The sequence below is a fragment of the Eschrichtius robustus genome, chromosome 12, assembly GCF_028021215.1.
Source record: "Eschrichtius robustus isolate mEscRob2 chromosome 12, mEscRob2.pri, whole genome shotgun sequence".
Lineage (NCBI taxonomy): Eukaryota > Metazoa > Chordata > Mammalia > Artiodactyla > Eschrichtiidae > Eschrichtius > Eschrichtius robustus.
In genome coordinates, this window is record NC_090835.1 from 72538886 (window position 1) to 72559770 (window position 20885).

Sequence of the window (20885 nt, forward strand, 5' to 3'; positions counted from 1 at the left end):
ACATTGAACTTTCTTCATATGAACAAAGAATATCAAATTATTTCCAGTGTCCAAGAAACATTTACAAAAATTGATGATATTCAATTCTAGAAGAAGACTTTGATTCAATTCCCAAAAGCATATATTTCTGAGACCTCATTCTCTGACCATAACAATAAAAATAAAATGCTTGTTTTTTTAAAAAAAGCTAGTCACTTCTATTTAGAAAATGATTACAAAAAGCTAGTTACCAAAGCTTTTGCGATGCAGCCAAAATGCTACCTTCTTAGCCTTTAAGTGAATCAAAGAAACTAAACACTCCAGTATATATATGTATATAATCACTTAAAAGCATAGACACACACACAGACAATTTAAGGAAAGTAGAAAGAGCTAATAAAAAAAACATTAAAAATTAGAAAAAAGTAGTAAAATTAAAGAATTGGTGCTTTGCAAAACATATATATATATGAGATATGTAATGAATATAAAAGATAAATCCATATAATTACAGATTATAGATTTAAATAATTAAAAAGCAGAATTTAAAGTTATTTGTAAATATATTAGAAAATCTAAATGAACTTAAAATTTCCTGAGAAAAAGAGCTAATTTCAAAAAACCAAATATTGAGAAAGAAAATAAGAAAGTTACAAAGGAACTTCAATCCCAGAAGGCTCTAGGGCTATATTACTTTACTGATTAATTACTTTAAATTTATAAGAAACATAATTATCATGCTATAGGACTTAGAGAAAGAGGAAAAACTACTATTATAGTAATTTCACTTCAAAAAATCTTTACCAAGAAAACAATCCTAAATTTTACATACCCAATAGTATTCATCACAGCATTATTTATAATAGTTTAAAATGGGCAGAAGACATCCCAGGTGGCGCAGTGGTTAAGAATCCGTCTGCCAATGCAGGGGACCGGGATTCGAGCCCTGGTCCGGGAAGATCCCACATACCGTGGAGCAACTAAGCCCATGTGCCACAACTACTGAGCCTGTGTGCTGTAACTACTGAAGCCCGCGTGCCTAGAGCCTGTGCTCTGCAACAAGAGAAGCCACCACAGTGAGAAGTCCACGCACCGCAACGAGGAGTAACCCCTGCTCGCCGCAACTAGAGAAAGCCCGCATGCAGCAACGAAGACCCAATGCAACCAAAAATAAATTAAAAATAATAATAATAAAAAAATGGGGAGGAGGGGAGAAAGACATGTCTAAAAGTAAGGCAAAAGTTAAGTAAATTATGATATATCCAAATTGTGGGATATTATGTAGTCATATAACTAATGTTCATGAAAAAGTGTTTAAGGATGTGAGGAAATTATATTACTCTAAGTGAAAAAAAAAAAAATCAAAATGCTAGTTATCCACTTCTTGACACAATACTCACAGACTCTTTCTGGGTAAAATCATGAGTAATTTTTTTTTTCTCCTTCCCATACATTTCTGCGATTTCCATATTGAACATTAATAATTAAAAGGAAAAAAATGAACTTTAATGCAATTTCTCTGCTTCCCCAGCTGAAGACAATGAAACAGATGACTTCCAAATAGGGCAAAAATTATGTAGTAACTTATGCTATTATTTACCAATTAAAAGCACGAATGTTTTGTAGCACTAATACACCTCTACACTAATCACATCTTCTTCCTTTTAAGGCTAACTTGGCCAAGCAGGAGGGCCGTTTAGCAGTTGCCAACGCTGAACTGGGGAAGGCCCAGGCACTGTTGGATGAGAAACAAGCTGAGCTGGATAAAGTGCAAGCCAAATTTGATGCTGCAGTGAATGAGAAAATGGTGAGATTAAATACACAGAAATTACTAATATGACGTACTGAAATGTTACACAAGTATGTGTTGTGTTTAGAAATCAGGCACATGTTTGCACTGAAAAAATATTTACCTGAATGCCCTCACTCACTGGCTATGTCTACTTATTTTGGATCTTCAACACTCCACATTCTTTTTTCTGTTTTTAGTAATTATTTTCTATAAGAAGAAGCTGTGATATCATACCTAAGAGTATTGACTTTGGAGTCAGAAAACTAGGTTTGATATCCAGTTCAGTCACTGATGAATTGTGCAGTTGGGGGTGATTGACTAACTTTATCTGTTAAATACAGATAAAGCTACAACCTCATGGTATAGGTTGTAAGCAGTGGTGGTCTGGTAAACGTTCAACAATCAGCTTGTCGGGGTGGAGGCTAGGGGGAGAAGAAAGCCTTGATTTGCAGTGTTTGCTGATTTCTGTGGTCTAGGTACCCCCTGCCACTGTCCATTTTAAGCCGTCAATGTGACAAGACGACGCAGGTATGGGAAAAGATGCAGCATGCCATTATATACTATTTCCACCATGCAGATTCAATGAACTTAACCTCAAGAGTATAGATAAGGGCTTCCCTGGTGGCGCAGTGGTTGAGAATCTGCCTGCCAATGCAGGGGACACGGGTTCAAGCCTTGGTCTGGGAAGATCCCACATGCCGCGGAGCAACTGGGCCCGTGAGCCACAATTACTGAGCCTGCGCGTCTGGAGCCTGTGCTCCGCAAGAAGAGAGGCCGCGATAGTGAGAGGCCCACGCACCGTGATGAAGAGTGGCCCCCGCTTGCCGCAACTAGAGAAAGCCCTCGCACAGAAACGAAGACCCAACACAGCCATTAATTAATTAATTAATTAAAAAAAAAAAAAAAGAGTATAGATAATATGAAAATGTAGTAAATAACTAGGAATTGATGAATTTTGATTATTTATTACCTTTAACATAAGTTTATGTAATTTAGTTGTGAGCTATGTAATTTAATTTAATACTGTAATTTAATTTTTAATAATGGCTGTGTTTAACACCAGCTCACAAATTTTCTGAAAAATGTGACAACTGACTCTTTTGAGCTGTTGCAAGCTGGCTTCAGCATACTACTGTCGTGTAGGATTTTTCTGGGGAAAAAAATCCTTTGTAAAAACTGCAAAGAACTCAGAATTATTATTAAATCCAAGAAAAAGGTATATTTATTGTTTTGAGAATATTTAATAGAAATACTGTTTAAGTTATGTGATTTGGATTCTCTCTTACAAAATGGCTCTTCTTGAAATTTCATAAGGTAAAATAACTATATTATGAATGAATTACAAGAACTTAATATGTAAAATTTTGCTGACACTATATTTTTAGATTATATTTATTTTACAAATTAAGAAATTCCTCCATGTATTTTTATGTGTGAATATAATGGATGTTTGATTAAGCAATTTAAGAAGCTCTTTGAGACATTCTCCCTTTATGAATGTAGGATTTGCTTAACGATGCTGACATGTGCCGGAAAAAGATGCAGGCAGCTTCCACCCTCATCGATGGATTGAGTGGAGAAAAAGTCCGATGGACTCAGCAAAGCAAAGAGTTCAAAGCTCAGATTAATAGGTATAAATTTTGGTCTTTGATATAATTGCTTTCCTTCTTAGTCATCACCCCAAAGGCCACCTCTTTGTGGCATGGGGGAACATAAAGTCTCATTCCTTGAAGTGCTTTTCTCCTCTGTTTCCATATCCCCATCTCAGAATCGCATCATCTAAGAAAGTGCTTAGAGCTTGAGTCCCACACTCTCAGTAAAATGGAGAAGGACGAAAACTTGGTGAAATATTTTTAACCTCAATTTTGGTTCAACAATGTGGGCTTTCGGTGTGAGAATGCTTCTAATATTGTCTGGATTTGCCAGAACAATCTAGTTACTGGTTCCAGTTCTATACTGTTCACCTCAAGGATTTTGAAAGTGTGGATCAACAGTTTGTTCTAAATGGAAAGGTATCTTGGGCTGGTGTCTTCTGAAGACTGAAAGAGAGGGAATGAGAGGGGAGTAGGAGAATGGCAAAAAAAAAAAAAAAAAAAAGAGGATGAAGAAGAAGTAGTGGTTAAATCAAGATTGAATCTGAACAAGACCAGGGCATGGGATGGGAAAAGGATGCTTTCCTCATCTGGAAGTCAAGCTTCAGGACCTGTAGGCTTCAGAAAGGAGCCTTCTTTCTTGCTCCCTGACTTACTCCGAATGAGGCCACCCCTACCCTGTTTTGCGCTTTTAGGCTCCTTTTTGCATGGCCTCTCCATGTCTGGCTGCCAAGTGTTAAGCTGGGAGCAAAGAAGGACTTCACCTAGTAACAAAACTGCCTGGTGGCCTTTCAGACTCCTTACTGGGAGAACTTAAAATGTGTTAGTGATTCACTTTGTTTTTTCTTAACAGACTTGTAGGTGATATTCTGCTGTGCACTGGATTCCTTTCCTATCTTGGTCCTTTCAATCAGATATTTAGGAACTATTTGCTTAAAGATCAATGGGAGGCAGAGTTGAAAGCACGGAAGATCCCTTTCACTGAAAATCTGAATCTTATTTCAATGTTGGTGGATCCTCCAACAGTAAGTGTACTTTCCTTACAGCATTATTTGAATTTCATTTTATTTCCTACTCACTAAGAAAGTAAGGTACACCTAATTTTTTCTTTTTGCATTTAATTGAAAAGATTGTTTTGAAAATGCTAAAGTGTTACAAAAATTTTTTTTCTTTGTGATACAAAAGTTCCTTTGCATTTTAAGAAATCTTGCTTTCAAATTAATACCAATTGCACTGCTATGAGTGAAAAGATCATTTGTGAGTTATAGGCTTGCTAATACTGAGCTCTTCTAATAACCCTCCATTATTTACACCAGCCCTATTAAATCACATTTTCTTACAAACATTCTAGGAAAATGTAGGTGTTAGCTGGCCGTCAGTACTGGTATTAACTTTCTTTTGGTCATTAACCATCTTTTTATAATGTCCAACAGTATAATACAATAGCATGATCTGCCATCACTGAGTAATAGCATGCACTGCTGTACTAACCTTCCTTGCTGGGAATTTGATGCCACTGTCAATTTTTAGTATACCTTTCGGAGCTCCTGTGGTATGAAATGCTTTCCAGGCAATCTGTATTCCTGAGCTGCTTTTTGATTTGTAAATATGTTCCCCAGTTGCAGTTTCCCTAGGAAAGCCAAACTATTAATTTCAAGTTACCACTATTTAAAAGTCAAAAAATAATCTTTTTCAATTCAAACAATGTTCAACTGGTCCTTACAGGGAAGAGTAATGTATTGGAGACGCACTGGGCACAGGTGAGGTGAAGTGGGCCAGGATATTCTTTGTCGATTGTGGCCTTTGGTGGAGCTGGGATAATTTAACGAAGGTGGAGGCTGGTTGGCTCATTGGATCTTGGATGATTTTGTTGACCACGTGGAGCCAGACTGGCAATTCCCTCTTGATTTTGAAAGGAAATATTAAGAAAAACATCATTAATGAGTTCCTACCAATATAATATTTCATCTCCCCTAATTTCTCTGCCTCCAGCTATGCAATGTCCCTTCCCCCATGTAAGCAGCACCAGAGGGCAGGAAGGGGAAGTTTCAGAGACTTAACCCTTAGGGCTTACCTACTGTGAGGTCTCAGAATATTCATTATCTCCGCCACCTCCAGCCCATCTGGATCCCACCACCCGCCCAGTCTCACCATATTTCAAGTCCCTGCTGTTCTCTGAATGTTCAGCAACCATGCTTCAGAATCCCCAAATCAGGTTTAATATGCAATCAATTTACAATATTTCCTCATAAGTATGAAAACACAATATAAAGGACTAAACCTAGTCTTGGGTTACTAGAGAAAGGATTTATTAGATGATAAATCTGTTTGTTTTAATTTGATGTTGTTTGGTTCACATTTACGAGTTTGGTTTATTTCTAGGTACTTGTTGCATAGTCTCAATGCGAAAAATATGTCCAAATATTAAATTCTTTTATATCGTGTCACTGTTAATCACTAACGAAAGCCTTCCTGTGTTCCTTTGAATGGCCACATCCATTTCCTGCTATTCAGATTGGTGAGTGGGGGCTGCAGGGATTACCAGGAGATGACCTCTCCATTCAGAACGGCATCATTGTGACAAAGGCCACCAGATACCCACTCCTCATAGACCCACAAACTCAAGGCAAAACTTGGATTAAATCAAAGGAAAAAGAAAATGACTTGCAGGTATGTACCATTTGGTGCATGGGAAAGTAATCTTGAAATCATGGTGTTTTCCCACAATTTCAGTTGAACCTGTCAGTCATAAAGTTGTCATCTCTATGATGATAACTGTTTGCTACTTTACACCCTTGAGTTTTGTAACAGTGATTTGGGACAGATGCTCTGACTGTTTTCTCTTTTGTGCTCTCTCTTGATCTCACTCTCCTTCTCTCTGTCCATTTCTCTGGCTCAATTGCTTTTGCCAATGTTGGATGTGGCCTTTATTCTGGGCCTTGAATTTGGGCTTATAAGAAAATGACAAAAATAAGACTTGTGATTCCTCAGTTTAAGGCCATTTGCTCCAACCTAGCTCAGGCACTTGGTAATACCACATAGCATGCTAGGGTCCATTATTGGAGTTGGATTCTACCAAGGTGTTAATCCTAAGGTAGAGGTAGACAAGGGCAGGATTCCAACATTCCTGGCTCCTTTGGAGATCTTGTTACATTGATGTTTCAATTCAGTATTACAATATGGACTATTCATTGTTTCCTCGACACTGTTCCCAGTTCCAAGCCTTCTGGATGCATAGTTTTGCTTGTACTATGTCTGCTAACCAGAATGTCTTCTCCACCCAACTGCCCACTTTACTTACATCCCAGATAAAAATCTTAAACACTATTCAAAGTCCACATCCAATGCTACTTTTACCCAAACTTGCCTGAGTCCCCAGCTTAATATAGCCTGTCCTGACTCCTCACGCATCTTGTATTTCTGTTATGGACTAGGAGCCTGCCTTAAATTATTGTTCTTTGCATGTTTGTCTTTTATCTCTAACGTACCATAAACTTTTTGCTAGCAAGGCTTATGGTTTTACATCATCTTTATATTTTCTGCACAGCTCTTTATATAGGGTGGTAATTCTGATATTTATTGAATTAAATGAATTAATCAAAGTATGTCATCATTACAGGAAAACAAACAAACAAACCCAGAAAAATCATGTGGTCATCTTGATAAATGCAGACGAAGCAGTTGGTAAAACTTAACAGCTATTCATGATAAAACTTCCAGCAAACTAAGATTAGGAGAGATCTTCCTTAATCAGATAAAGAGTATTTACAAAAAGCCTACAAGAAACACCATATTTAATGGTGAAATATTGAAAGATTTCCTTCTGAGATCAGGGCTTTGCAGGCACGTGGATCACCTCAAGATACTCCCACCTCATTAAGACTCCAGTCTATGTTTACTTAGAAAACCCAGAAAAATCCTGGGAAGTAAGCATAAGTGGAAGGGAAGAGTTAAGGGAAATGGGGTTGATGAGAATGCAGTTCCTGAGGAGCTATATACACAGAAGTGCATGAGTGGCGTGTACTGGAGCCCTCCTGCTCCTGAACTTAGCTCCCTGGATCCAGCTCAGCTATAACTTGTCCCTTGCTCCCTTCCTCACTCCTCTTGTCTCCCTTGGCTGTTGATCTCCCTGCTCATCTTATTCTTATTTTTCCTGATTGTGTCTTTATCTCTCCATTTCGGCATTAAACTCATTGATAGCCTTCAGTCATGTCCTTCCTGATGCAACCCTGTCCCAAGAAGCTTCTTGAGGAAGTAACAGAAATATGCCAGAGACACTTCCTTATTTTAAAAACCATCAACTGCTAGGATGTAAGCAAATTGAACTGCATCCTTTTTACTCAGAAAACATTATTTTTCTGAATATGTGGATAAGCACATGCACAAACACAAATAAAAGAAAACAAAATGAAACAAAACTATTATTTCTGTGCTTGGGAAGGAAGGCAAAATGAAAAATGAAACACTTTATAAATGAAAAACAAAACATATTTTATATGTCCAGGGCTGCATCAAGGCCATCTTCAATGCCATCTCCAGCACCTACAGCTCTGACCTCTGGAAAGAGAATGTATTCACTTAATTCCCCTATAAAGAATTCACTGACTACTTTGTAAAGCCCGAATGCCAGAGTATGCGTGCAGGAGATACAGGCTCTTGTCGTGGCTACCACAAGCATTCCTCCATGAGAAAAATCAAGTGAATTAAACCTGAAATTATGACTCTAAGATATTATTTCAAGTTTACAAAAGATATTGAAGGTGGTTAAAGGTAATCTTTAATAAATTGACAATTTGAAAATTATTTTTTTACTTGGTATATTAGTCAGGGTTTTCCAGAGAAACAGAACTGAAAGGATATCTAGGTATAGATATATAGAAAGAGTTTTATTATGAGGGATTGGCTTATGGGATTATGGAGGCTGAGAAGTCCTAGATCTGCTATCTACAAGCTAGAGCCCCAGGAAGGCCAGTGGTGTCGTTCCAGTGCAAGCCCTAGAAGGCCTGAGAACCATGGGAGTCAATGGTGTAAGCCTCAGTCCGGGTCTGAAGTCCCAAGGGCAGGAGAAGATGGATGTCCCAGCCTAAGCAGAGAGCAAATTGGCCCTTCCTCCACCTTTTTGTTCTATTCAGGCCCTTAATGGGTTGGATGATGCCCACCTACATGGATGAGGGCCATCTTCTTTTCTTAGTCTACCAACTCAAATGCTAATCTCTTCCAGAAACAACCTCACAAACACACCTTGAAAAGATGTTTGCCAGCTATTTGGGCATCCCTTAGCCCAGTCAAGTTGACACATAAAATTAACCATCACACTTGGGAAGGACATCACAAAAATAGAGTTTGCGTCTTGGGGAATAGAGTAGGACAATTACGTTTAGTCTTCCTGGGACCTTGTTTCATCTTGTTTAAGTAAACTAGTTAAAGCTCTTTGTTTAGATTCATTTACCTTATCAACTCATAGTAAGGTCTTTCACAGCACATCATTTATATAAATAAAGCTATCCATCTGGGGGAAAAGATTCCTTCGTGTGCAGGATACTTTGTTTTAGTTACTTCCTTGTTAACCAAAACAGGACAAAGATAGACTTATTTAATTTTTCAATACCACACCTTTCTTCGTTGCAAGTGGGAGATAATATTTTTTAATTTCACTCTCCTAATCACCTGCTGTCCCAGTGGATCTTCCTTGCGTCTTAGGATCAGCACTCACAGTAGCATAAAGGCAATAGTTGAATTCAGAGGATAGCGTATAAGAAGGTAGAGAGATGAGGACTGAACCTTTGGGAATCCTCACACTTAGGCAGGGGGAGGGATCACTGGAGAAGTAAAGAGTTCAAAGCCAATTGGCTAATGCAAGGATCAACCAGCCCAGTGTGTCTATTTTAACTAATAACAAACATTGATCCAAAATTGGGGGACCCCACCAGGCATTCAGAATTCTAATTTCTTTTAATGTAAAAATATAAAAAGTGAATGTATAAGTCTTTCAGGTTGATTTTATGCAAAGTATCATATTCTTATGTTATGTCACTCTTAGAGACAGAATACATGGATGGACCCTTAGTTTGACTCAGTGTATTATTTTTGACATTTCCATGCTTATTTTTTAATCACTTATTCATCTCATAGGTGTCCTGAGAAGATAAGTGAATATCACAAAAATGCAAGTTAGTTTGCTTTCTCTGAATGATTGTAGCTATGTAAGTTTAAAGGATTAATCCTTGATCACTTCTCTTCCATCTGCTGGAACAGAGCTCTGACCTTCCGTCTAAGGAATGCCACTTGATTCTCCTCTTTTGATCTGAGAGACCCCCATTACACACCCAGGGCTTCCACAAAGTCATGACCCATCAAGTTTTGAAAATTAATTTTTGTTTGTTCCTTTTATTTTTATAAGTAAGGCTTCCTATACAGTCCTTAGAATTCTTAGTCACTTATCCAACATATCTCTGGTTTCCACTCAGGAACAGGCACATTCTTTGTAACATTTATATAGCAATGAACTCTTTATTTGTAGGTAACCTCTCTGAACCATAAGTATTTCCGCACGCATTTGGAGGACAGTCTTTCCTTGGGCCGACCCCTTCTCATTGAGGACATTCGTGAAGAGCTGGATCCGGCCCTGGATAATGTATTAGAAAAGAATTTCATTAAATCAGGCACCACTTTCAAGGTGAGCTTCGAAAAAAGGAAAAAAAAAAAAGAAAAAAAAAAGAAAAGGAAAAGAAGAAAAGAACAATGGTGACATCTACTTATCTTTTTGAGCATAGCAGTGAAGACAATTTCCTTCAGGTGGTACTATTTGACACGCTGGAAAAAATTATTTCCAAACTCATATTCAGTGTTCCTTTTTTAAAAAATAGTATATAAAAAATACAGGGGGAGAACAATATCTTGGTAACAATAGCCATTTATCCGAAACTAACATATTAAGGAAAGGCATCTTGTCATAATAATAATATATTAGTGTTACACACTAAAATATGTACATTTTAGCAGCTCTGAGAAAGTTGGTTTTCAAGCCATGTATACATCTATACAATAAAGCCTGTGTTTCCTCACTGGATAAAATGGCATTTTTAGTTAAGTCTATGGACAATGATTTTATTTCTCTCTTTATTAACTTTCAATCCAAACTCACAGACTTTGCTGGAAGCAGTGGAATACGGTTCCCGATCATTGGTGATAACATGAATTGTTTTCAATACAAGTGTTTCTTTTTTAATTGGTTTCATTCTTTACTTTTAGGCTTCTGTGGTTTTATTGAATGACAGCATTTCTGACTGAGATTTTTTGCTTTGGACAACTTAATTTCATGAATATCAGTGAATAAGAATGCCAATTTTCTCATTAAACAAAGACAGATTTATTCAGAAAAATTTTCTTCATAATTCTTTTATATGCCATATTTAATATGCCAAAAGAGGTTGTAGTATGTCCATTCCTGAAGGCCTTTTAAAAGACCCAGATTCTTATCTGCAATGTGAAGGTCATGATGCCTAAGAATTAGTGCCTTAGCTATGTGGTTTTCAATCACATGAAGGATTAAGATTAATTAAAAATTTAAGTCATTTTAAAATGTTATAATTTCCACCTGAGTTTTAGGTAGCAAACCCAGTTGTTTTTAATACACTGAAAATTGTGGTGTTTAAAATAAGTGTTATCTTTCTGGGAAAAAAAAGTTGGCATATTTTTCCTCTGAGAATTTCATTAACCCTTTCTCTTGTCAAATATGCTTCAGATATGACTGTGAAATGCAAAAAGAAATAACACTTCTTATAAACACAACAAATTTCCATAGCAGGAAACAATTTCCTCATGTGGGAAAAAACAGTCAAATATGAGGCATGTCTGAGTTTTCCTTTATTCAACATTTGTTTTGGATAAATTTTTCATTTAATTTGCTTGGTGTCATGGCTAAAAACATTTTCAGGCAGGACCACAAGTCTAAATTATTCTAAAGGAATAGGCTTTATTATTTAAGATCATTGATTAAAATTTTACAACTGATTTTTGTAATTCATTCGTTTCACTGCACTGACTTTTGATAAACTCCTAAATTGAACCCAAATTTCTTGTCTTGTCCTTTAAGCTGTTTGTAATTTAATATTTGAATTGATGTAGGTGAAAGTCGGAGATAAGGAATGTGATATCATGGATACATTTAAACTTTATATTACAACAAAGTTACCAAACCCTGCCTTTACCCCTGAGATCAATGCTAAAACGTCAGTCATTGATTTTACTGTTACCATGAAAGGACTTGAGAACCAGTTACTAAGGAGGGTAATTCTAACAGAGAAACAGGTAATAATTTCTCAAGGTAAAGAACTTCTACTTATAATAAATTATAATAAACATTTTAAATGTATTGGGAAATTGTTGAGTATATGGAAAAGAAAAAATTGAGCAAATCATAGTTACCTTTGTTAGCATAAATATTTGTTTTGTAGTCTCAAGTCCTGTTGAGAAATCATGTAACTCACCTCTCCTCCAACACCAAAAGCACACGTGCACACACGCACCACTCTTTCTACTTCTGACTTTAAAGCTTTGGTTATGTTGATTTTCATATCTATCGCCCTATGGATGAATAGTCTTGGATACACCTGGAAAATTCAATAAAATAATGATCCTGTAAAAGAAGAACTTGCTCTGAATGAGTATTGTTACCACTATAGTAGTTTCAACTACTACACTGCAATAGTAATTGATAGTACTTGATTGTAATTGATAACACCACAATCTAATAATCTAATGATCTAGAGAGCCATACTTTTATCTTAATTAAATGAAACTTGCACTGAAGCAGAGAAATTAAGTATAATTGAGGGTTCTGATAAAACAAAGAGAAAGTTAAGGCTGGAAGATTTTAAGAGACTGATAGATTAAACTAAGTTTTAAGATAAAGCTCAGAAAACATTAAATGTTATGTATAAAATATAATTTTATAAATTTGCATTGTATAAAATATATTTCCATAAAATCTGAGAAAGTTTATATTTGCTAAAATATAATTAACGTTAGTATTAAGGTTTCAAGGAAAAGGAAAGGTTAGAAATAATAAGACCAGAGATGCATAAAATGGGAGGGTGAGAGAAAGAATGGCAGAAGAAGACTTAAGGAAAGGAAGAAAGGAAGTGATATGAACAGAAGGCTACAAATACAGAGGAAGATTCAAAAAGGAAAAGAGAAATGATACTGACACCAAAGAAACGGAGGGCTCAGTAAAAAGAGAAGTAAAATGCTACCTGGTTAATAAGAAATGGCTAACTTGGGGCAGGCCCTTGAAAGGCGGCCAGTCTGGTGGAGTAAAAGGAGCCCAGTTCCAGCTTCCACTCTCATTAGCTGTCTTTTTTCTTTTAATATTTATGTATTTATTTATTTATCTTGGCTGCACCAGGTCTTAGTTGCGGGCATGCAGGATCTTCGTTGCGGCACACGGGATCTTTAGTTGCGGCATGCAGACTTCTTAGTTGTGGCATGCATGCGGGACCTAGTTCCCTGACCAGGGATCGAACCTGGGCCCCCTGCATTGGGAGCATGGAGTCTTACCCACTGGACCACCAGGGAAGTCCCCCCTCATTAGCTGTTTGATCTTAGTTTCCAAGAAACTGCCCAGGGCTTATGCAATCTAGAAAGGGAATCGTCTCACTTTCACAGTCTGGCAGAGAGCATGGACCCCTCAGTTCACTGCCTCGATCACCTCTTAGGGCCACGTGGTATCAACTGTTGAAAATTAGTCCTTCCTTCTTGGTCTACCTGGTGCTGTTATCTGTTCTGAGATGGTGCCTCATTGGTCCAGATCCCCCATGCAGGCTACACTAACTTCTGTAAAGCAGCCCACACCACCATCTAAGGTACACTCCACGTCCCCAGAACGCCCCATGCCCACTCTTCTAGGCCTTAGCTTCCTCTTCAAGAGATGCGCTAGGATGCTAACGCCAGCCTTGCTGGAAAAAACAAAGTGCACACTTAATCTGCAGGAGAACATCCTGACTGTGATGTTTAACCCTCCTAACAATCCTGCTCTTACACCCCCATTTTACAGATGAACAAATGGAGACCAAGGAGAATAAGGTCTTCACCCGTAAGAGCACGTAGACTTTCCACCCTGCTAAGCCTCGTAGTTAAGCTATACAGGTCATGCTGTAAAACTCACAAGTTGTCCACTGTACCGTGATGCTTGTTTTTCCATATCACACTGAAAAGGACACTAACATGATTTCATTTTGTCCACATATTTCTATACTGCCACTGTTAGGATGACTGCTTTAATGAAGACAATTCATTAGCTATTCTCTGCAAATACAGCCATGATCTTCGTCACCACCCCGTCAAATACCGCAAGCCACTAGTACAATGGCAGTATACTAGTCTTGGACTTGGGGGACAAGGATATTAGGCTCATCCCTGCTAGTAACTAGCTGTGTGTATTGTATTGCCATGTTATTTGGAGTTAATATTTCTGGGTCCTCAGTTTCCCCAGATGTAAAATAAAGTTGTTGAACTAAATTCAGTTCACTTCAATTTAATGAATATTTATTAGGTTGAGTCGCTTCTCTGCAAAGCGTCAAGATAAGTGCTGTCAAGAATACAAAAATGAATAGGGGATAAACACCAAGGTCCTACTGTATAGCACAGAGAACTATATTCAATACCCTATGATAAACCATAATGGAAAAGAATATAAAAAAAGAATATATATATATATATATATATATACATATATATATATATATATACATATATATATATATATAACTGAATCACTTTGCTGTACAGCAGTAATTAACACAACATTGTAAATCAACTATACTTCAATTTTTAAAAATGAATAGGACAAGTTCCTGCCCTCTAGATGCACAGAATCTAGTTGGAGGGATATAGCCGACACATAGATTGTGATGCAAGCCATAGTAGATGTACAGAGGAATGCCGTGCTGTGGGTTTTAACTGACAAACTGGTTTAGGAAGACTTTCTGAAAGTGGTGGCATTTCTGTAGCAGTTTTTCAAGAAACTTTCTCAAATAAGTAGTTTAAAAACACATTTTTAATGCAATTCTAAGTACAGTGTGTGATTCTGTATAAGATCAAAAAAGAATGCTACAGGGCTTCCCTGGTGGTGCAGTGGTTGAGAATCCGCCTGCTAGTGCAGGGGACACGGGTTCAAGCCCTGGTCCGGGAGGATCCCACATGCCACGGAGCAACTAAGTCCGTGCACCACAACAATTGAGCCTGTGCTTTAGAGCCCGTGAGCCACAACTACTGAGCCCACGTGCCACAACCACTGAAGCCCACGTGCCTATAGCCTGTGCTCTGCAACAAGAGAAGACACCACAATGAGAGGCCTGCGTACCGCAACGAAGAGTAGCCCCCGCTCGCCGCAACTAGAGAAAGCCTGTGTGCAGCAATGAAGACCCAATGCAGCCAAAAATAAATAAATAAAATAAATAAATAAATTTTTAAAAAGTAGTATTAAAGAAAATGCTATAAAGAATGCTTTTGAGACAATTTAATTTACTCTATATTTAGCAAGAGTATTATATCCATGTTAAATATTCTGAATTTGAAAATTGCACTATGGTTGTATAAGAGAATGTCCTGTTGCCTAGGAGATGTGTTAAAGTTTTTACAGATAAAGTATCATGACACATGCAAACAGTTCAGCAATCATAATAACAGTAATGATAAAAAGTATTATATAGAAATAGTGATAAAGCAAAATGTTATTTGAGGAATCTAGGTGAAGGGTGTATGAGAGTTCATTGTACCAGTCTTGTAACTTTTCTGAAAGTTTGAAATTTTTTTCAAAGTATAATTTTAAGAGTATATTATTTATGTAGGAAAGAATATACCTTCCAGACATCCAATTTAGCCCCTCTGGTAGAAGATGCAAAAAAATGGAAAATGGATTTGTATTGGCAGCTGGCTATGTCAAAGCAGGTACCTGGTGGTCCTATAGTCAGGTCCCAGCTCAGGAGCTCCATTTGGCTTGAGTAGCCTCTTGGTTACTTGCTTTAATGCTTCTTTGTTTCTACCCCTTCTAACTGCAAATGAAGTTAGCATTTCTCACTGAGGCGGTATGTGGGAACAGGGCCAAGAGAATGGGACACTCTTAATTTAAAAAAACTTAAAGCTGGGAAGAGAGCTGAACAAAATTATTTTAGCAGTTTTATCTCATGCATGCCAGTGTTAAGTGCTATGGAAACTTAATGCTAGTGGGCATAATCTTTAAAAAACTTTCCAGAGAAACAAAAACACAAATAAATAGATCTGAGTAACGATAGTGTCATTTGAATGGCACTTTGGTTTAAACTTTTAAAAATGAATAATAAACACTAGTAGTTTGCATTTGCCATAATAACTGGTAATTACAGTTCTGATTTTTTTTTTTTTTTTAATAACAGGAGTTAGAGTCTGAGAGGGTTAAACTTTTGGAGGATGTGACTTTTAATAAGCGGAAGATGAAAGAACTTGAAGATAACCTTCTCTACAAATTAAGTGCTACAAAAGGTATTGTGTTATTAAGAAATAATCACATAATGGATTGTGAATAAGAATTTCTTGTACCCTCTTTTCAATGCTCTCATGATTACAGATGTTAGGAAACACTGAGTTATCCACGCAAAAACAAGCGAGGCAATTTCCATATAGACATTACAGAGGGACTGCAGAGAATCTGATATCTGAATTAGCAACCGGTGTCTGAGCATTTGATAATAACACAGTTTTCTTGATATAATTGCTCTCTCCTGAGAAAAATAAGGGCTCCCAATAGAGCTAGGTAACTCACAATAGGCTAATTTGCTTGCCGAAAGGAAACTAATGTGCTCAATCTATTTTGTGTTTTTTAGATTGACTCTTTCATTTGGAGTTGAAATGCAATTGCCACAGTGGGTTATGATGTGTGCAATGTTGTCAGAGACATTTGAGCAGCCCAGGCTCAGTCACTCTGGACTTGACCTCCCACTTAGAAGTCAGGGATAGGTTCTCCTCTGGGCAGTCAGATCATCGTACCACCCCCTGGGATATATTGTTCTGTAGTAGGCAAATTACAGCAACCTAAATTCTACCATTCATTAGCAATCTAATGATGAATACTTCCCAAAAGCACTTTAACCCTTGGATTTAAAAACAAAAAAACAAAATAACTTAGCCTTCCAGAAGTACATTAAGTGTTACTCTCACAGCAGTCTCGAGCACTTTAAGGTGACCTCGTGGAAAAGGCCTTTTATCTGCCTTCATTGCACTGCTTGTGCTGACGAAGTTGTCTGTCTCTTGGTCCGTGACATCTCCCAGCCATTTGATGCCTCTGGGCATTGTAAATATTACCAAGGAGGACTGACTGAGGATCCAGCCAAGAGTGTGAGGTTAGTCACAATTTGGACTTCCCTAGCAGACCTAGCGTGCCCATCAGAACAACTAACTCAGCACCTTCCAGAAGCACCCACCTGCTTCTAGGTAGGCCAGAGCACTGCTCTCTGCAGATATCGTGACCGTTATCTCAGCACCTCCAGAGCACCTTTCTGTGTCCTAAAATTGAGATATTTTTATTTTTATGTTTATCGTCATAGACATGTTATGTCTGTTAAAAACAATAATGAAGAGTAAAACTAAAAATAAAATCAGGATTTTTCTTCCTGGTTAGACACTTCCACTATCTCCTAACTCGTTAGAGACATGGAAGGACCAGAGTTCTCAATGTCAAGGACTGTTGAACTAAAGCAGGAGTAGAGAAAGTACGATTCACCTGCAAGCTGGTGTGTAACTCACACTGTGAGACAAGTGGGAAGGAAAAGCCTGTGATACTGTGAGGGGAACCATCAAGATGATAATGGAGGTGAAAGCCACGTCATAGGAACAGCTGAAACCACTGGGACTGGAGGGAGATGTGAATTTTCTTCAGACATTTGAAGACCAGATTTGTGGGCTGCCTTGAGAATTGCCTGTTGCAGATTTTCAGGCAGAGTGGGGGACAAACCCTAGGCAGGAATGTTTAGAATGGATTCAGGCATCGGATGCCTGGTTAGACTGGCTGGAAGCCTTTCACTGTCTTAAGATTCTGCCCTTCCATCCTGTGGGCTTTGAAGAAGTCAAGTTGAAAATTAACACGGTGATTTCAGAAGTGATGCATCTCGTTTCCGTGGCTTTCCCATCTTGTGTTCCACAGATTTCCTGTTTGGTTTTTAGGTTCCTTGGTAGATGACGAATCTCTCATCGGTGTCCTCCACACCACCAAGCAGACAGCAGCTGAAGTAAGTGAAAAACTACACGTGGCCGCGGAAACAGAGATCAAGATTAACACGGCCCAGGAGGAGTTCCGGCCCGCGGCCACCCGAGGCAGCATCCTCTACTTTCTCATCACAGAGATGAGCATGGTCAACATCATGTACCAGACCTCGCTGGCCCAGTTCTTGAAGTTATTTGACCAGTCCATGGCCAGGTGGGGCCTCACTACCTTGCCCCCCAAATTTTGTGTGTATTCCTACCTACTCTCTTAGAAATGGATTTTTACCTCTTTGATTTTTGAAACATATTGCAGGTCTGAGAAGTCTCCACTGCCTCAAAAGAGAATTGCAAATATTATTGAGTATCTGACCTATGAAGTTTTTACGTATTCTGTCAGAGGCTTGTACGAGAACCACAAGTTCCTCTTTGTACTCCTCATGACCTTAAAAATCGATCTTCAGAGAGGAACAGTGAAGCACAGAGAGTTTCAGGCTCTCATTAAAGGTGAAGGGTTTGGGATATGGATGTGCTATGTAAAGGAGATTGCTTTAGGCATGCTCTTTGATGTCCTGTAGACCCATTCTTGTAATACCCGGAGGAATTAAGTTCTAATGGAAGTGAAGTTCTTTATGTATACCTCTTCCCCCTCCCCCGCACCCCCCCCCCCCCCCGCCGATTTCCATTCATTTTACTCTGGTTACTCAAGATGATTGATTTCAGGTCTGTGTTAACTCTGCAGTTTTTAGTTATGTAATTACGTTTGAGCATTGTTGCTTATGATTAGGAGACCCACATGCCAAAGGGGAGAATAGTGAGCTTTCTACTGCAAGAGATCAATTCCTTAAGCAAGGGGTTATAATGATGTTTAAGACTGTAACAAAAAGCACACTTGTATTTTATATTTGAAGAGGACCCTGCTCATTGCTTATCTCCATGTTAAAAGTATAATTAAGGAGACAAAAGAGTGGTATTTTCACTCAATTCAGTTAAACAAGTATTTATTGAGCATATGCTATGCAAACCTGCCATACTGGTGTTTGGGATACAAGGAAAAACCAGACATTGCTTTAAAAGAAATAAAGTCTCATAATTCAAATAAAGATAATTGAAAAAAACCCCTGCAAAATAAGGCAGAATAACCTGTGTTATAAGAGAGCTAAAAACAAAGTGTTATATCTAAAAGGAGGGAGAGATTACATGTGGTTGGTGAGATCAAGAGAAGCTCCTTGGAAAATATGCCTTTGCAGGTTAAGCCATGAATTTTTCAGGTTATTTGATACCTGGGGAAAATGGTCCAATCTTTTTCTTATTTTTTTTTAATCTTTATAAGTAGTTTAATAAATCATTTTCTGGCAGCCCTTCTCCCCCAAAAGAAGAAAGTGACATTTGAAATGGACCATGGATGATAGGTAGAAATGAAGAAAACTTCCATGCTAAGACAGAACAGCATGGAAAAAGAAATGAGTGGAGTATGTACATTGGTGAGCCTTGGTTCCTAGAGGAAAGATTTCTTGATCTGATAAGAAATAAGGAGTTGTGTAAGGTAGTGATGTGATCCTTTTATTGTTCTTTAGGAAGGTTACTCTGGCAGACATGTGTAGATTAGAGAAAAGTGGTTTAAGGGAGTCTGTTATAAGCTTCCCAACCACAGGAAATGCATTCCCATCCTAGGGTGAAGACAATGGGAATATAAAGGAAGACACAAATATGAGAGATCGTGAAAGTAAAATGACAAAGGACTGGGTGTAAGAGCCAAGAGAGGGTCAGAAATGAGCCTAAGATTTCTGCTCTGTGCAAAGATTTCTGGTCTGGATGGTTGAAAGAAGAGCTACTTTGAGAAATGTCAGAGTGGGGGCATAATGAATGTGATTTTGGGACCTAGTTTTAGTCAGGATAGGCCAGGTTTTGTGGCCATAAAAACAATCCTCAAATTTCAACACAACAAAAGTATACTTCTCCTTTACTCTCTCTCTGACATGCTTGTCCTGGTCGCCCAGGAATCCAAATTGCTTCCATAATTACTATGGAAGAGGGACAGGATGTGGCAAATTGTGTGCTGGCTCTTAAAGGTTACCCCACAAGTGACACACGTCACGCTCATATTTCATTAGCCCAAGTAAGATGCATGGCCACATGTAAATTCAAAGAGAGCAGGGAAGTGCCCCAGAGCCACATCCAACATGGAAGCTGCATCACAGCATCGGTGGAGGGTAGTGGATAGATGGATAAGCCTAAGGTTTGGCAGGCGGGAGTGTGGACGTGGAAATGCGGAGAGGGCTGGTGCACAGCGAGGGTCTGGGGCTCAAACCAAGAAGTTGCAGGACAGGGGGACTTTATAACTAGCGACAAAGTACCAGCCTCTGTGGACTGCAGCCTAATGCCCCCATAGGTCAGACAGGATTTGTCGTGGCTCAGAGGATCCCAGCCTGTGACTGGGACAAGTGAAGCCTAGGGGGCAGCATGTAAATCTGAGGCATCCTCCCCATCAAGACACAAACCCACCCCACCTCACCTCTCCCTACCCAGCACACCCAGCCAAGCCAGAGCTATTCCTTGAAAGAGACTGGATTCTTGGGAAGTCTTTAAATCCGAGGAGACCGAGAAACGCAGCAACACAGTGGGGAGGGAACTTGTGAGGAGGATTTGATTTGTCACAGAAAAATAAAGAAGGCTGCACATCTCAGCTGTGGTTAGAGCACATCTGTGACCCCATTTCATGAAACTGGAGAGTCAGGGAGAACCGGGTTGTATAGGATCAGGAGAGTCAGTGAGGGGAGTTTGGATTTATTTGAGTTGGCGATAGGGAGCCATCGAATGTTTTATGAGCAGGGGAGTAGCATGAGCAATGCTTTAGAAGATTAATTTGGGATTTTATGATGGGTGGATTATCAGTACAGTCAGCACAGCACAGTAAAAGAGTTCAAAAAAAAATCAAAACTGGTTTATTGTACAGTTTGTATTAGTTTTGAACTGGCTTACAGTTTGACCAAATTATTTTTTAAAAGATGGTAGGACTTTGTTTTTAATGTTTTTTTACAAAGTTAACAAATATGGCCCTTAGATCATTGATATTTTTTTTATCATTTTGAACTCAGTACTTAAGGGGGAAAGAAGAAAGACTTATTTGTCATAGCAGAAATGTTTGATTTCCCTTTGTATTAATTCCTACTAGTTTTCTGCAATATTTGGAAGGTGCCTTTGACTTTTCTTCTTCAACCGAGAATGTCAGAACACTTTGAAAAATGAAATAGATACCAGGGGCAATCCTGCACTGTAGAGTAATTGAT

At 38.4% G+C, this 20885-nt stretch overlaps 1 protein-coding gene and 1 non-coding gene across 2 annotated transcripts in view; one reads left to right on the forward strand and one right to left on the reverse strand.

Annotated features, from left to right (window-relative positions):
* Positions 1 to 20885, forward strand: part of DNAH8 (dynein axonemal heavy chain 8) — a 327131-nt gene that overhangs the window by 204089 nt on the left and 102157 nt on the right. The window contains exons 72-80 of the mRNA XM_068557934.1: positions 1649 to 1786; positions 3275 to 3402; positions 4217 to 4388; positions 5878 to 6033; positions 9884 to 10039; positions 11491 to 11673; positions 15777 to 15882; positions 17560 to 17812; positions 17912 to 18102. Of these exons, the coding sequence (XP_068414035.1) occupies positions 1649 to 1786; positions 3275 to 3402; positions 4217 to 4388; positions 5878 to 6033; positions 9884 to 10039; positions 11491 to 11673; positions 15777 to 15882; positions 17560 to 17812; positions 17912 to 18102 (1483 nt within the window). The remainder of the gene's footprint in view (positions 1 to 1648; positions 1787 to 3274; positions 3403 to 4216; positions 4389 to 5877; positions 6034 to 9883; positions 10040 to 11490; positions 11674 to 15776; positions 15883 to 17559; positions 17813 to 17911; positions 18103 to 20885) is intronic.
* On the reverse strand, positions 12867 to 12939 carry TRNAW-CCA (transfer RNA tryptophan (anticodon CCA)). Its single transcript has one exon. It is a non-coding gene; the product is annotated as a tRNA-Trp (tRNA).